The sequence below is a fragment of the Schistocerca americana genome, chromosome 1 (assembly GCF_021461395.2).
Source record: "Schistocerca americana isolate TAMUIC-IGC-003095 chromosome 1, iqSchAmer2.1, whole genome shotgun sequence".
Classification (NCBI taxonomy): Eukaryota; Metazoa; Arthropoda; class Insecta; order Orthoptera; family Acrididae; genus Schistocerca; species Schistocerca americana.
In genome coordinates, this window is record NC_060119.1 from 82,313,958 (window position 1) to 82,331,163 (window position 17,206).

Here is a 17,206-nt window from a genome sequence, read left to right on the forward strand (position 1 = left end):
AAAAATATGTGGGGGAACAGAGGAGGCTGGGTTGTGGAGGCATAGCAGGGTAGAAGTGGGGGAAGACATAGTGCTGTTTGGAGGAGCACACACGGACATGGTTTGGACAGGATGGGGTTGTTAGGTGCAGTCCGAAAGTTTTAGGGAGGAGGGAGCCAGGGGAGTGGCAAAGAAGAGAAGTAGAGAAGGGAAAAAAACTGATGGGTGCACTGGCAGAAAAGAAGGATGTGTAGTGCTGGAGTGAAAGTAGGGAAGGGTGTAAATAGGTGGATGACAGGGACTAGCAAAGGTTGAGGCCAGGGGGCTTGTGGGAGCATAGGATACACTGCAGGGAGAGTTCCCACCTGCACAGTTCAGAAAAGCAGGCACTGGTAGGAAGCATCCAGGTGGTGTAGGCTGCGAAGCAATCACCGAAGTGAAGCATGCTGTGTCAGACAGCATGTTCATCAACTGGATAGTCCAGCTGTCTCTTGGCCACAGTTTGTCAGTGGCCATTCATGTGATGGTAGCTTGTTGATTGTCAGCTCATGTAGTAGCACAGCAGTTGCAGCTTACTTTGTATATCACCTTACGGCTTTCACTTGTAGCCCTGCCTATGATCAGATTGAAGTAGATGGTGTTGGGAAGATGTACGGGACAGGTCTTGCATCTAGGTCTATTGTGGGGATGTGAGCCATGAGATAAGAGGATGGGAGGAGGAGAGGAGTAGCTACGGCTAAGGATATTGTGTAGGTTTAGTTGGCAGCAGAATACCACTGCGAGGAGAGGGAGGAGGATAGTGGGTAGGATAGGGTAGGATAGCTCTCCCCCCCCTCCCCCCCTCCACCACCCTTCCTCTTAAAACCTCCTGACCACACCTAGCTGACCTGTCCCCATAACATCCCTGCATGCTCCCACCTGCTATCCCTCCCCTCCCCACCTTGGCTCCTCCTTACCTCCCACCATCCAAGTCACATTGTTCCTCTCATGGAGGCACAGTTGGAGTCTACATCCAGCCTCAACAGCCAGAGACAGTGATAATTTGTGTGTGTGTTGTGTTTATGTGAATGTGTACCTGTTTTATAATTAAGAAAAAGCCATTTTGGTTGAAAGCTTAAGTGCGTAGCAGTCTTTTCATTGTCTGCAAGTCAAAGTCTTTTCTATACTGAGAGTAGCAATCTATCCATTTCATAATATTGTCATTAGTCCCTCTTGGATTTCCCATCATTTGATAAAAAGGTTTGTGACAAAGCACATACCTTTTATCTGCCTAAATAGCAGATTTTTGCCAGAGGCCAAATGAGTAATAATAAATACAGGACTAGAGCGAAGTGTATGTACAGCAGAAGACAATTTTTATTCAGTAAGATTTCCTGTGAAACAAGATTCAAATAAATTGTGTTACCATTGGTGGAGTGCTGACATTGGACCAAACGGTAAGAATTTTGATCACATACCTCTGACAGGTGGTTTGGTGCCAGGTCGTGTGGCTTTCAGGTTGACAGGAGGTGGAACAGCCCCCGGTGGTGGCCCAACCCGTCGGCCCTTCATGCTCATCAGTGCACTCTTTCCCAGCAGCAAATGATTCATTGCAACTGGAGTTGATGAGGTGGGACCCAGTGGTTGTCTTGTGCAGGCCGCTGTTAGTAAAGTAAGTTAGTACTAATAATCTTGACACACTGTTGCAGTCATTACAATTTCACAGATTCATGTTAAAACGTTTCCTATAGCACTTCACAGTACCACAAGGGGGTACAGGAAACGACAGAGTCCATGCCTCATCTTCAATTCTCAACAACTATATTTCTCAGTTGTTTATGTACATAACACCAAGAATTTCAACTTTAACAGTTTCAGACAATGCTAAACTCAGTGATCTTAAGTGTGGTGCAATACATCTTATCACTGTGGATAAATTTTTGTTATACTGAATACACTGATACCACCCATCTGACCAACTGTCAGAAGCCCGCATTACCATCTTTCACAGTGTGGACCAGTGTGAGACATGCAGGAAGACCATCGGTGAGGTTCTGAAAGATACCGATAGAGATGCAGAGCCGTGCTGACTCCAGTGCCATGGCCAGCAGTGCTAGGTTTCTCCGTTGAGGATCCATGGCATGAACAGCCTGTTTGAGGTGGAGCCACAGATTGTCAATTGGGTCTAAATCCATGGAGTTTGGTAGCCGGGGGATACGGTAAACTCATAATGGTGCTACTTGGATGACGCATGTACACTGTGAGCTGTATGACACATTGCATTTACCTGTTGGTAGGTGTCTTCATGCTGAGGAAAAACAAACTGTATGTAGAAGTGGATGTTGTCCCAATAGCAGATACATACTGGTTGGTTATAATTAAAGTGCAGCTACTCATGGAGGTACAGGGTGGGCTGTAATTATCATATGGCAGTGAAACTTGATAGATATGCTAATGGGTTAATAATGTGGAACTGACTGAAGCTGGAAAATATTAGTTACAATTTTGGTCACCAGGTACAAATCTGGTGCTGTACAGCATCTAGACCTGGTGCTCTTACCGAACAAACTGTGTAAGTGGCAGTTAAGAATAAAATCAACATTACACCTCTCTCACTTGTCTGACATTTTCTGCCCACCTCCCACTCTTAATTCATTACATGTGGGGACATTTCTATACATCTTTCTTGCATTTACAATGCCAGATTTCCACCTGGTGGACAGAATTGGATCTATTTTTTTTCCAGTATAAATTGGTTCTGCATTAATACATTAGAATATCTACCAAGTGATTTAAGTGTCAGGAAGTTGTTTCTGAAAGTATTTATAAGGAGTGTAGCCATGTATGGAAGTGAAACATGGACGATAAATAGTTTGGACAAGAAGAGAATATAAGCTTCCGAAATGTGTTGCTACAGAAGAATGCTGAAGATTAGATGGGTAGATCACATAACTAATGAGGAGGTATTGAATAGAACTGGAGAGAAGAGAAATTTGTGGCACAATTTGACTAGAAGAAGGGATCAGTTGGTAGGGCATATTCTGAGGCATCAAGGGATCACCAATTTAGTATTGGAGGGCAGCGTGGAGGGTACAAATCGCAGAGGGAGACCAAGAGATGAATACACTAAACAGATTCAGAAGGATGTAGGTTGCAGTAGGTGCTGGGAGATGATGAACCTTGAACAGGATAGAGTAGCATGGAGAGCTGCATCAAACCAGTCTCTGGACTGAAGACCACGACAATCTACTAAGTTTCATTGCTATATGACAATTACAGCTCACACTTGTCCTCCATGAGTAGCTGCAATTTAACAAAGTGCCAAACCTGTAAGATTTACGGGGCTGGAGTCATGCAAAAATCACAAGGCCTGTAAATTTTACAGCTGCTACATTTAATTTAGTACAAAACAATGCAATGTTGCTTTAATGGGTTTGGTCAGTGTTACAGATTTTACACATGTTCAGTAACAAAATGCATCCGTTGATGGCATGGCATTATTGTTTACAGCATCATAATTCATGTTAGAACCTATTTCTCCAATCTCAGTGCTCCTTATATCCATATTTCATTTGTAATCATGTATTGTCAAGGTGTATCAGACACAAAAATTGTGGACTTGATCAACAATAGCAACATCCTAGATAATGTACAGAGTGGTTCAGATGATTTTGAATACAGTGGTGTGTCTTAAGGTTTTTATTCACTGATTTCCAACAGTATATCACTGCTTGTAATTGTACAGTACACACATCTCTGTTGACTATGTTTGTTCTGTAAGTAGACATGTAGTTTCATATAATGTGATATTCTTTTTAATAAACAAGGTCAATGACAGCTTGTCTTCAGATGCAACAAGAATGATGGTTGAAGGTCTTGAAGTTAAACCCAATGGCTGTGCCATATCTGAAAGATGGAGACTGGACACTGAATTTGATGCTTAACAACTGCCTTTGAACACAACACCCTAGGAGATTTTAGTAAAAATTGATCACTCAAGTTCTGTAATGGATTGCATTGAAGTCTTCGTTACTGACAATGACATAAAGGAACTTACAATGCAGCCAAATATGTATGTGACACACATACAATACAGAAGAAAAGAAAGGGAAATAAACTGAAGCCTCATTCAGTTTTGAGTTCCTGGAAGCCAATGACTACAGGCGAGACAATGCATTTCTTGTGTATTTGATGAAAGCCAAAACTTGTGGCTAATTGGAGGACTAATGCTGTTCTTAGTTGTAACTTCTGTCCCCAAGTTATGAGCCATTTTTATTTTACTCATATACTGTCGTTCTTGCATCTTATTGATAATTCCAAACAGAAAATACCAGGAAAAGATGGATTTCATCCACTTTACAAAGTTTTACCACATTATAGTAATTGGAAGGAGTGTTACATACATGTATATTATCCCTCAGAAAAACTGACAATTGATGAAGGGATATGCCATTTCAAGTTCATGTGAGCTTCTGTGTTTACATGCAGAATAAGTGACGTAATTATGGATTGAAGGTGTTTGCTGTTGCTGTTATAAATTTTGATGTTTATGCTGGTAAGCATATTGTTGAATATTCTTTGACAGTAGTTATAGCGCGATTGTTGTCTGACAGCTATTTGCAAAAGAACAGGCATAATGTGTATTTAGACCAATTTTACTCCAGTCCAGAGCTATTCCAACAGCTGGCTGAGAAAAGCATTGGGGCTGTTGGAACTGTGAACAAGTTTAGGATAGGTATACCTGAAGATTTAGTAACTAATAAGCTAAAAATGGGTGATATGTCTTTTAGGTGTAAAGATAATGAATTGGCAGTGAAGTGGAAGAATAAAAGAGATATGTAAAAATTATCTACAAGGCATCAGGGCACAATGGGTACACACACTAAGAAGATTGTGACTGTAGTGTTCAAACCACATCAGGTAGTGGAGCACAATCTGAATAATAAAATTGGAGTGGATACTGGAGACCAACACCTGCTGTATAATCCTTTCCACCCCAGAACTCTGAAATGGTGATGAAAATTGTATTTCCATCTGCTGCTGATGGAGGCATCAAATGCATCTTGTTTGCACAATGCACTGCACAGTGAGAAACTCACAAAATAGAATGTATAACAACGCTTCAAGCTCAGGTTGTTGTGGCTAATACACTTGAAGCCATACAAAGAAATGAAAGAATTGTAGGATGGCTAACAGAGATACTTTTTGTAGCATATACCTCCAATTACTAAGAAATGTGTCTTGTGTTCAGTTCCTTAAGCAACAAACGAATTTGCAAGGCTTCTTGCAAATAGACATGCTACCAGTGTGAACAATGTCGTGTTGCAATACGTCTGGAATCTTGTTTTAAAATTTTCCACACCAAAAACCAATATGATTCTATGTGAAATTTATGTGCAATGATTGTAGATAGATAGTAAGACATAATGTAATAACATAAAATTAGTTAAAAATAAATCAAAGTTTGAGTTTTCTTCTTTGTATGACTTTCCTAAATTCTTAAACACACCTACCGTAAGTGATTTCTATTATGGTAACTCAAAACTGTGCATTGCAATGAAGTTTTTTTCACATAGTATTAAATCAGAAAAGTGCAGCATTAAAATGGTACTAAATTTCCCACAATCCTATCAGCAGATCTGATGCAGAGATTTTTTAAATATTGGTAAAATTGCCTGGTTTCTATGGACAGGTAAATAAAATAGGCCTGGTACTGAGAGTGTTAGTTGTAACCATCTGGTACTTGTGTTCCCTCCAACCTGGACCCTTCTGACGATTGTTGCAGGGTGTTTACTTTTAGATGTTTCACTCTGTACATAACAACAGCTGCCTGTCTGATGGATGATAGAACATGATTCATCTAAAGAGGCCATCTGTCACCATTTAGTGGATGTCCAGTTGCACTACTGGTGTGTGAATTCCAGCACTCATTGCCAGAGAACAGTAGTCAGCATGGGTGCGTGAACCAAGTACCAGCTGTGGAGATCCAAATGCAGCAATGTTCACTGAGCAGTCATCGAGGAGACACTGTTGGTAGCCCCCTGGTTCATCTGAGTGGTCAGTTGCTCAACAGTTGCACATTTTTTCTCTCATACACATCTCCACAGCCATTTTTCACTTTAGTCACCTAGGGCCTATGTTGCACCACAGATGCCTTGGCACCTGTTTTGAACAGTGCCATTTTGCCATGTATGGTACACTTTAACCACTGATGGCACGCCAACAGTTTACATACTTAGCCATTTCAGAAATGCTTCCATTCTTGCCCCAAAAGCTAGTAATAATGCCTTTGTGGATGTCAGTAAATTGCTCCATTTCTGCCTTATGACAGCTGCATTGTTTTCTGCATACACCAAATACACTTCATATATCCTCCAATGTTAGTGCTACCACTTGCCATCTGTGAGTAGTTACTGCATGTTTACACTGAACATAGGTAATGAAAACATTGATGTGACTGGACTGTGCATAAAGAGTTGCACTATTAATGTTATGCAAACAACAGTAAATATTTAGCAGGTACCATGACATTGTTTGGCTGTCATAACAGGTTAGGTAGGGGAAATGTCATAATTGAAACTGGTATCTAGATGATGGTATCAACTGTAAAAGGCTGTCAGTCAAAAATTGTAAGTCCTAATTCTAAAGGCAGTCTTTCAAACAAATGTATAAGTTTAATGACACTTTGCAAGAAATAACAAAGTAGGGAAATAATGTTACTTTACAAAATTTACAAAACAGAGTTACAGCAAATTAAAACATGTAACAAGAATTACTTACCATATGCTCGATATCAAAATAACTGATGGTGCCAGAAATAAAGAGGGTACTAAACACAGACTGGCAATAGTGAGAGAAGCTTGTCTGAAAATTGGAAATTTGTAAACATTATACAAATTTGAAGGCTACAAAATTTTGTCTAATGTGCAGCATCCTCTCTCAAAGTACTGGAGTGGACCTGGACTCAAGGAAGGGAAAATTCTAATTCAACTCCCAACGAAAATGTTTTTAAATCCCTACCATCTGCCACCCACCATGGTAGGTGGAACACACACTAGTCATCTGCTTATCACTGTGAAAGTGTATCTGTGATCTTAAAGGTGTTGTTTTTATCCTCCAGTATATGACTTCACAGACTTATTGATAGCAATTTATAGTGTCTACACAGTTGTTACATCTGTGGCACAGTAGCATCCTATATACAATGAACAAAAATATGACAAGTTTAAAGGGTGTGCCAGACTAGGACTTTACCTAGATTCCAACTTTTTGCAGGCAGTACATTACCAATTGAGCCATGCAGATATGCTCTATGCAATGGCTCAAACCTTCAACTTGTATACTTCTTTTTTCCAAATTATGGAGTTATGGATAGAATACAGGGAGTGAAAGTTATGTACAACTTGTACAGAAACCAGACTGCAGTTGGAAGACCCAAAGGACATGAAAATAAAGCAGGAGGTGGGAAACGAGTGAGACAGCAGTGTAGTCTGTCCTCAATGTGATTCAACCTGTACGTGGAATAAACAGGGAAGGATATGAAGGTAAAATTTTGAAAATGAATTACAGTTCAGGTTTGTCAATGACAGCAAAGAACTGGGAAGATTACTTCAATGAAAAGGATAGCGTCTTGAAAAAAAGGTTGTAAGATGAACAACAACAAACGTAAAACAAGCATAATATGGTTTTACAAAGTAAATCAGGTGATGCTGAGGGAATGACATCACAAAATGAGACACTAAAACTAGTATATCAGTTTGTGCTATTTGTACAGCGAAATAACTGATGGTGGCAGAAATAAAGAGGGTACTAAATACAGACTGGCAATAGTGAGAGAAGCTTGTCTGAAAATTAGAAATTTGTAAACATTATACAAATTTGAAGGCTACAAAATTTTGTCTAAAGTGCAGCATACTCTCTCAAAGTACTGAAGTTATCCTGGACTCAAGGAAGGGAAAATTCTAATTCAACTCCCCATGATAGCATGGGAGCAACACTTCTGCAAATGGCGAATGTCACATGGACAAGTATCTCTTATGGCTAGGAGACCCCATCTATACAAGTGCCAAAGGAATCTTTGAAGATGGATGAACGTGAGGAAATTAAAGATTTTAGTGGTAGCCCTCATCCCACCAGATGAATCTCAAGTGCGGTAGGTACTGAGATGAAGAGTTCTGGAATAATACAGCAATACTTCCATTGCTGGAAATCTAAAGAGAGCATTGTTGTGTCTTAGTGAATAATAAGCAGGGATGGACGAAGGGAGTTAACTGAAGAACATGATAAAGGAAATGAAAAAATAAAACACTACTATTTTAAGACTAAATGAAGTATGGTGGGTAGGGGAAGAAGAACTTTATTTGGACACTATATAATAATATCCAGAGGAGGAGAGGAAAACACAAATAACACTGGACTCATAAAGAAGAAAAATCTGGATACAAACATAAAAAATGCTATACTATTGAAGGAAAGAGTGCTAGCAATGAAGGTGCTGAGAATCTAAGTCTGCGTGCAAATATCTGATACAGGACATGGGAGTAGATAAAAAAATATGAACATGTAACAGAACTATATGAAAAAATGATGGATGACTAGAATATCATAGTAGGGATAAGTAAACAGAATAGTATAGATGGAGAATACGAACCGGGGAAGACATGAAAGTGATGAAAAACTAATAGCATTCTGTGATTGCTTTGAGTTCTGGATTAAAACACTTTGTTTAAGACCCATTGGTGAAGGCTACATACGTAGACAACTTGTAATGACAGGAAAAGATAACAGATAGATTTTATTATAAGCCATCAGAGATTCCAAAACGGTATCAAATTGGCTGAAACCTTCCTTGGAAGAGATCCTGATACAGATCATACCTTGCTGGCAGCAGACGTATGTACAAAGGTGAAGCATATTAAAAGAAGACAGCTGATAAGAAAATAGGATGTGATTTAGTTGAACTCTGAATGATCGAATGCCTACTCTCAAACCGCTGAAGCAAACCAGGAAGATTCTGCAGAAAGTATCACTGTACTAGACAGATGGAATATTATTGAAAATAAAATTATGAAAGTCTTAGATGAAGATATTGGAGAAGTAAAGGACCATGTTAGATAAAATTGATAAACATATTAAATGGAAGAATAGCCATTCTGTAGAAGAAAAAAGGACAGTATAGTGAATAATGAACTAAAAAAATTAACTAATCAGGAGGAAAAGTTAGTTGATATCCCAAGATGGAACAAATCAAGATCCAAGAAAAGTCAGTATACAGGGCATACCCAATAAAAACGGAAAGATGAAAGCATGCAGAGAAGAGAAGAAACAGGTATGGAAGAAGTATAATGAAGAAATACACAAAGCACAAGCAGGTCATACATGAATTGCAATGTGACAAAATGGACTGTGGAGCAAAGATATAGAGATGTGAAATTAGAAGGCATTAAGAATCTCAGAAAGATAATATCTATAGGCTGTGATAAAACACCAGCTGAAACTCTAAAGGCCTTGAGAAACAGAGCAATATATAGACTGACCAACCTTATCAACACGATACATGATAAGTGTGTATGGCCTGAAGATTTAGTTAAAACTATTGCAGTTTCTTTTGCATAGAAATAAAGCATCAAAGAATCCAAACATTATAGGATAATTAATTCTGCATGACATTTAACAAATTGCATATGTAGCCTTTTGCTCAGAATATTAGGAAGAATAAATTAGGAAAACATGTGAGAGGTTCTGTTCGGATGCGAAAAGGAAAAGGAGCACAAGATGTGCCACAGACTGGATGTTCGCCTAAAGGGATCGGCCCCCTCAGACACTGGAGCATCATGATGTTGCATATGCACAAGGTGTTGCCTCCCCAGACTGTGTCGAACACAAGGGGACAACCAGTAGGGCAAGTGCCACCATAGGTCCTCCGTGTCAGGGGCCTATTTCCTCCACCATGTCACATGTGCTGAACTGGATCAGCATGAATTTTTCTGCACCCTGGCTGTATAGCACGGATCCAGCCAACACATCAGCAGTTCACTCCATTGAAGCTCTGTGCCAATTCATGTGCTGGCTCTTAGAGGCATCAGTCAGAGCCTAGTCGGAAGCCACTGCTGCGGGACCTATGACTTTCCAGTGATAAGATGTACGTGTTGGCCAACTATGCCGAACGCTAAACCTATGTCATTAGGGATTATCAGTGGCGTAGTCCTCAGGGCCCACTACATTTATTCGCTGTGTGTTACTGGTATATGCCTGCTAGTGTCTGAGGTGTATTTTTTTTGTGTGTGTTACTGGCATATGCCTACTAGTGTCTGAGGTGTATTATTTTTTATTGAGAAGAGCTTTTCCTTCATTATTAAATCTCTCTACTGTGGCCATAATAAACCCTTGTTTTTGTTTACCTGTGTTTTATTATTGCTTATAAAGCTTCTCTCTGTGCGAGATATACCAAGATACTACTGAATGTCTGAGGATGATAGGACAATGAAACCCAAAAATTAACAGGGATGTATGTGCAGGCAATTATTGAACTATATGAAATAAAACTGTTGTAAGTTCTGAATGGTTTGCATTAGAACATTCAAACTGCACGGTTGGCTGAGAAGCATGATGGGAATTGTATGCACATGCACACATGCCTTGTTGTTGTTGGCATTTGCACATGTAAATGTCACGGTACAGCATGCCTGAGTGTATAGCGCTTGTGAAGGCCTACTATGCGAGCAGTAACAGCCCAACTGTGGCTCAAACGAAGTTTGTGAGCAAGTTCAGGCTGAAAACAACTGGTCCAACTGTGCTAACAATCCAGAATTTGATTTGCAACTTTGAAAGAATGGGTGGTGTTCATGATGACAGTGTTGGCAATGTCAGTCATCCAAAAATGGTGAAAACACTGAGAAGACACACACTGTGTTTCAAACCAGTCCCAGAAAACTGATCAGATGAGCTGCACAACAGGTGGGAATCAACCAGAGAGCCGGCCGCGGTGGTCTCGCGGTTCTAGGCGCGCAGTCCGGAACTGCGCGGCTGCTATGGTCGCAGGTTCGAATCCTGCCTCGGGCATGGATGTGTGTGATGTCCTTAGGTTAGTTAGGTTTAAGTAGTTCTAGGGGACTGATGACCACAGCTCTTAAGTCCCATAGTGCTCAGAGCCATTTGAACCATTAGACCAGAGACACTGTGACAAATTGTTGTTGAAGCCCTGCATCTCTTCCTGCACAAAATTCAAACCCATCAGCCACTAAGCCACAGGGGCATTGAACAGCAATTGTGTTTTGTCAACACTATTGTCCACAGAATTGATGAACAGGGCTCTGATGTGAATGTGGTTTGGTTTAGTGACGAAGCCCACTTTAATATGAATGGGTTCATCAATAAGCAAAACTGGCACATTTGTGGGACTGAGAACCTACATTTCGCGATTGAGAAGTCTCTTGTCATAGTAATACTTGGCAAATTTACTGACACAGTTAGGAATATGGCAAAAGGTGCATTGGACATTGTGCAAGACTGGTACATTAAGCAGGATCTAAGGGTTAATCCTAAGAAGACTGTTGTGATGCCATTCATGAAGAAACATATCCAAGACTCAAGTTGGAATCCAAAGCTATTTGATGAAACTACCTGTGAAGGGGATAGTGAAGTATCTAGGGGTAACCTTAAATGAGAAACGACCATGGACCCCTCACATTAAGAGCATCTGCTCCAAGGCAAAAGGTACTCTAGTGAGTACCAGAAGGGACTGTGGTAAAAACTGGGGCCTAAGCCCCAGAGGTATGCACTGGATATACACCACGGTGATTAGACCTAGGGTTTGCTACAGGGCCGTAGTGTGGTGGAAGAAGGTACGACAGCGAGTTGCAGCTAAGGAGCTTGCTAAGGTGCGGAGACTGGCCTGCTCAGCCATAACAGGTGGAATTAGCAGCACATCAACCACTGGGTTGGAAGCAATGCTGAACATGCCTCCACTATAACTTTGTGTCAAGATGGAGGCAGCAGCTGGGCATACAGACTTAAGACTGGAAAAAACTGGATCTCATTGGGATATCCAGAATCACACACTCAAATAGTGAGTGAGGTAAATATAGGAATGGCTGGGGAAATGCCAGCTGACTGTATAATAACTCCCAACTGCTTCAACAAGCCTTACAATATTACAATAGGAAGCAGGGAGCAGTGGGAAAAAAACAGTTCGACACTGTACAGGGGACATTGTCTGGTTCACTGATGGGCCAAAATCAGACCAAGGCACTGGGGCCCAGGTGTACAGGGTAAAGCCAAGATTGGAGGGCGTCATCTCTCTGGGAAAACTGGCCTTGGTATTCCAAACTGAAATTACTGCAATAAGGGGGTGTGTGGAGGAGAATATGCATAGGTGCTACAATGACCATAGCATCTACATCTATTCAGACAGCCAGGCAGCCCTGAAATCATTGGCAGCTCCTGCAAACAAGATCTAAGATTGTTTTAGAATGTCATAGGGCTCTGGTGGAGCTAGCAGCAAGCAATAGGGTAAACCTAGTGTGGGTTCCTGACCACTCAGGGAGCAGTGGTAATAAACAAGCTGACAGATTGCCCAGGATGGGGGCAAAGACTCCATTCATTGGACTGGAACATGTCCTGACAAAGGCTATGATCAAACTAGAACTACAGAACTGGCTTAGTAAACGGCATGTAGAATACTGGACCAAGGTCTATAAACAAAAACACAGTACGGTAATGATGCCTAAGCCGTGTTTTAAAAGAAGCTCTGCAATCCTGGGATTGAACAGGAAATAGATTAAACAATTCATGACTGGACTGATGACCGGCCTTGGGAATTTCAAAAAACATCTACATACAATGGGTATAATGGAGAAGATCCTAAATATAGGATCTGTAATGCGAGTGAAGGAACTGAATCACATAAAATCTTTGAATGCATGGCATTGGAGAGCAAGAGATACAGAATTTTTGGGACTAGACCTAAAGAAATTGTGTCTAACAAAAAAAAACTGGTAAAGGGACTCCTTGCACTATTCAAGGGCATTAGTTGGCTTTACTAGATATACAGGGAGCGATAAACTCGGTTTCGGTGCAGGCAGTGGCGGGCTAGACCAAAGCTTTTTTAGCTTCCCTGCCAAAATCAATCACTCAATCATCCTCAATGATGACTGTGTGGTGTGCAGTGTCCAGTCACAGAATAATCAGGGTGATAGTCCTTGATGGCACGGTGACTACCACACAGTACATGAAGGTTTTGGAAAATCGATTTCATCCCATTATTGAAAGTGCCTCTGATTTCGACAATATGTGTTTCACGCAAGCTGGAGCTCAACCCCATTGAAGTAGGAGAGTGTTTTATGCCCTCGAGGAGCACTTTGGGGACCGTATTCTGACTCTGGGGTGTTCAGAGACCAGTGGCATGAGCCTAGACTGGCCACCATATGCTACTCCTTCTTGTGGGGCTATATTTAAAGACATGGTGTACAGCAATAATCCCAAAAGCATTGCCAAGATGAAAACAGCCATTCAAGATGTCATCGACACTATCAATGTTCCAACACTTGAGTGGGTCATGCACAATTTCGCTATTCATCTGCGCCACATCATTGCCAATGATGACAGGCATATCAAACATGTCATAACCCAAATACGAATACCTGTAGTGACATTTGCATGTGGAACAAAGTGTATGCATGCTGTAGTTTGTAACTAATTTAGTTCAATAATTGTTCAATAATTGTCATCCTGTATGTACATCTGTTATGCTGACTGGAAAAAGCATTTGACAGAGAGGTCAGAAGAAAGGAGACAAAATGCGGTGGTAAGGATGGCCAATGAAGAAACAGATGACACAAGATTTGGAAGAAGTGCTAGACTTGAGTATCTATAAATGTTTTTCACTATTTACACTGAAAAACTAACAACAAAGCATTAGAAAAAGCAAGAGGTACAATACTTGGAGTATAATGGACAAAGAAAACAAAGCACTCATATCATCAAGCAGTGAGATCTGTATCAGTGGCAGAATTACATTTTATGAGGAAAAGGAGCCCCCCCCATGAACCATGGACCTTGCCGTCGGTGGGGAGGCTTGCGTGCCTCAGCGATACAGATGGCCGTACCGTAGGTGCAACCACAACGGAGGGGTATCTGTTGAGAGGCCAGACAAACATGTGGTTCCTGAAGAGGGGCAGCAGCCTTTTCAGTAGTTGCAGGGGCAACAGTCTGGATGATTGAATGATCTGGCCTTGTAACATTAACCAAAACGGCCTTGCTGTGCTGGTACTGGGAACGGCTGAAAGCAAGGGGAAACTACAGCCGTAATTTTTCCCGAGGACATGCAGCTTTACTGTATGATTAAATGATGATGGTGTCCTCTTGGGTAAAATATTCCGGAGGTAAAATAGTCCCCCATTCGGATCTCCGGGCGGGGACTACTCAAGGGGACGTCATTATCAGGAGAAAGAAAACTGGCGTTCTACGGATCGGAGCGTGGAATGTCAGATCCCTTAATCGGGCAGGTAGGTTAGAAAATTTAAAAAGGGAAATGGATAGGTTAAAGTTAGATATAGTGGGAATTATTGAAGTTCGGTGGCAGGAGGAACAAGACTTTTGGTCAGGTGAATACAGGGTTATAAATACAAAATCAAATAGGGGTAATGCAGGAGTAGGTTTCATAATGAATAAAAAAATAGGAGTGCGGGTTACCTACTACAAGCAGCATAGTGAATGCATTATTGTGGCCAAGATAGACACAAAGCCCATGCCTACTACAGTAGTACAAGTTTATATGCCAACTAGCTCTGCAGATGATGAAGAAATTGAAGAAATGTATGACGAGATAAAAGAAATTATTCGGGTGGTGAAGGGAGACGAAAATTTAATAGTCATGGGTGACTGGAATTCGTCAGTAGGAAAAGGGAGAGAAGGAAACATAGTAGGTGAATACGGATTGGGGGGAAGAAATGAAAGAGGAAGCCGCCTTGTAGAATTTTGCACAGAGCATAACTTAATCATAGCTAACACTTGGTTCAAGAATCATAAAAGAAGGTTGTATACCTGGAAGAATCCTGGAGATACTAAAAGGTATCAGATAGATTATATAATGGTAAGACAGAGATTTAGGAACCAGGTTTTAAATTGTAAGACATTTCCAGGGGCAGATGTGGATTCTGACCACAATCTATTGGTTATGAACTGCAGATTGAAACTGAAGAAACTGCAAAAAGGTGGGAATTTAAGGAGATGGGACCTGGATAAGCTGAAAGAACCAGAGGTTGTAGAGAGTTTCAGGGAGAGCATAAGGGAACAATTGACAGGAATGGGGGAAAGAAATACAGTAGAAGAAGAATGGGTAGCTCTGAGGGATGAAGTAGTGAAGGCAGCAGACGATCACGTAGGTAAAAAGGCGAGGGCTAATAGAAATCCTTGGGTAACAGAAGAAATATTGAATTTAATTGATGAAAGGAGAAAATATAAAAATGCAGTGAATGAAGCAGGCAAAAAGGAATACAAACGTCTCAAAAATGAGATCGACAGGAAGTGCAAAATGGCTAAGCAGGGATGGCTAGAGGACAAATGTAAGGATATAGAGGCTTGTCTCACTAGGGGTAAGATAGATACTGCCTACAGGAAAATTAAAGAGACCTTTGGAGAGAAGAGAACCACTTGTATGAATATCAAGAGCTCAGATGGCAACCCAGTTCTGAGCAAAGAAGGGAAGGCAGAAAGGTGGAAGGAGTATATAGAGGGTTTATACAAGGGCGATGTACTTGACGACAATATTATGGAAATGGAAGAGGATGTAGACGAAGACGAAATTGGAGATAAGATACTGTGTGAAGAGTTTGACAGAGCACTGAAAGACCTGAGTCGAAACAAGGCCCCTGGAGTAGACAACATTCCATTAGAACTACTGATGGCCTTGGGAGAGCCAGTCATGACAAAACTCTACCATATGGTGAGCAAGATGTATGAGACAGGCAAAATACCCTCAGACTTCAAGAAGAATATAATAATTCCAATCCCAAAGAAAGCAGGTGTTGACAGATGTGAAAATTACCGAACTACCAGTTTAATAAGTCACAGCTGTAAAATACTAACGCGAATTCTTTACAGACGAATGGAAAAACTGGTAGAAGCCAACCTCGGGGAAGATCAGTTTGGATTCCGTAGAAATGTTGGAACACGTGAGGCAATACTAACCTTACGACTTATCTTAGAAGAAAGATTAAGAAAAGGCAAACCTACGTTTCTAGCATTTGTAGACTTAGAGAAACCTTTTGACAATGTTAATTGGAATACTCTCTTTCAAATTCTGAAGGTGGCAGGGGTAAAATACAGGGAGCGAAAGGCTATTTACAATTTGTACAGAAACCAGATGGCAGTTATAAGAGTTGAGGGGCATGAAAGGGAAGCAGTGGTTGGGAAAGGAGTGAGACAGGGTTGTAGCCTCTCCCCGATGTTATTCAATCTGTATATTGTGCAAGCAGTAAAGGAAACAAAAGAAAAATTCGGAGTAGGTATTAAAATTCATGGAGAAGAAGTAAAAACTTTGAGGTTCGCCGATGACATTGTAATTCTGTCAGAGACCGCAAAGGACTTGGAAGAGCAGTTGAACGGAATGGACAGTGTCTTGAAAGGAGGCTATAAGATGAACATCAACAAAAGCAAAACGAGGATAATGGAATGTAGTCAAATTAAATCGGGTGACGCTGAGGGAATTAGAGTAGGAAATGAGACACTTAAAGTAGTAAAGGAGTTTTGCTATTTAGGGAGTAAAATAACTGATGATGGTCGAAGTAGAGAGGATATAAAATGTAGACTGGCAATGGCAAGGAAATCGTTTCTGAAGAAGAGAAATTTGTTAACATCGGGTATAGATTTAAGTGTCAGGAAGTCGTTTCTGAAAGTATTTGTATGGAGTGTAGCCATGTATGGAAGTGAAACATGGACGATAACTAGTTTGGACAAGAAGAGAATAGAAGCTTTCGAAATGTGGTGCTACAGAAGAATGCTGAAGATAAGGTGGGTAGATCACGTAACTAATGAGGAGGTATTGAATAGGATTGGGGAGAAGAGAAGTTTGTGGCACAACTTGACTAGAAGAAGGGATCAGTTGGTAGGAAATGTTTTGAGGCATCAAGGGATCACAAATTTAGCATTGGAGGGCAGTGTGGAGGGTAAAAATCGTAGAGGTAGACCACGAGATGAATACACTAAGCAGATTCAGAAGGATGTAGGCTGCAGTAGGTACTGGGAGATG

The 17,206-nt window shown here is 40.9% G+C and overlaps 1 protein-coding gene across 1 annotated transcript in view; it reads right to left on the minus strand.

Moving 5' to 3' along the window:
* Positions 1-17,206, minus strand: part of LOC124597459 — a gene marked incomplete at its 5' end in the record, with an annotated part of 353,417 nt that overhangs the window by 56,329 nt on the left and 279,882 nt on the right. The window contains one exon of the mRNA XM_047135941.1: positions 1,437-1,619. Coding sequence (XP_046991897.1) covers positions 1,437-1,619 — 183 coding nt within the window. The remainder of the gene's footprint in view (positions 1-1,436; positions 1,620-17,206) is intronic.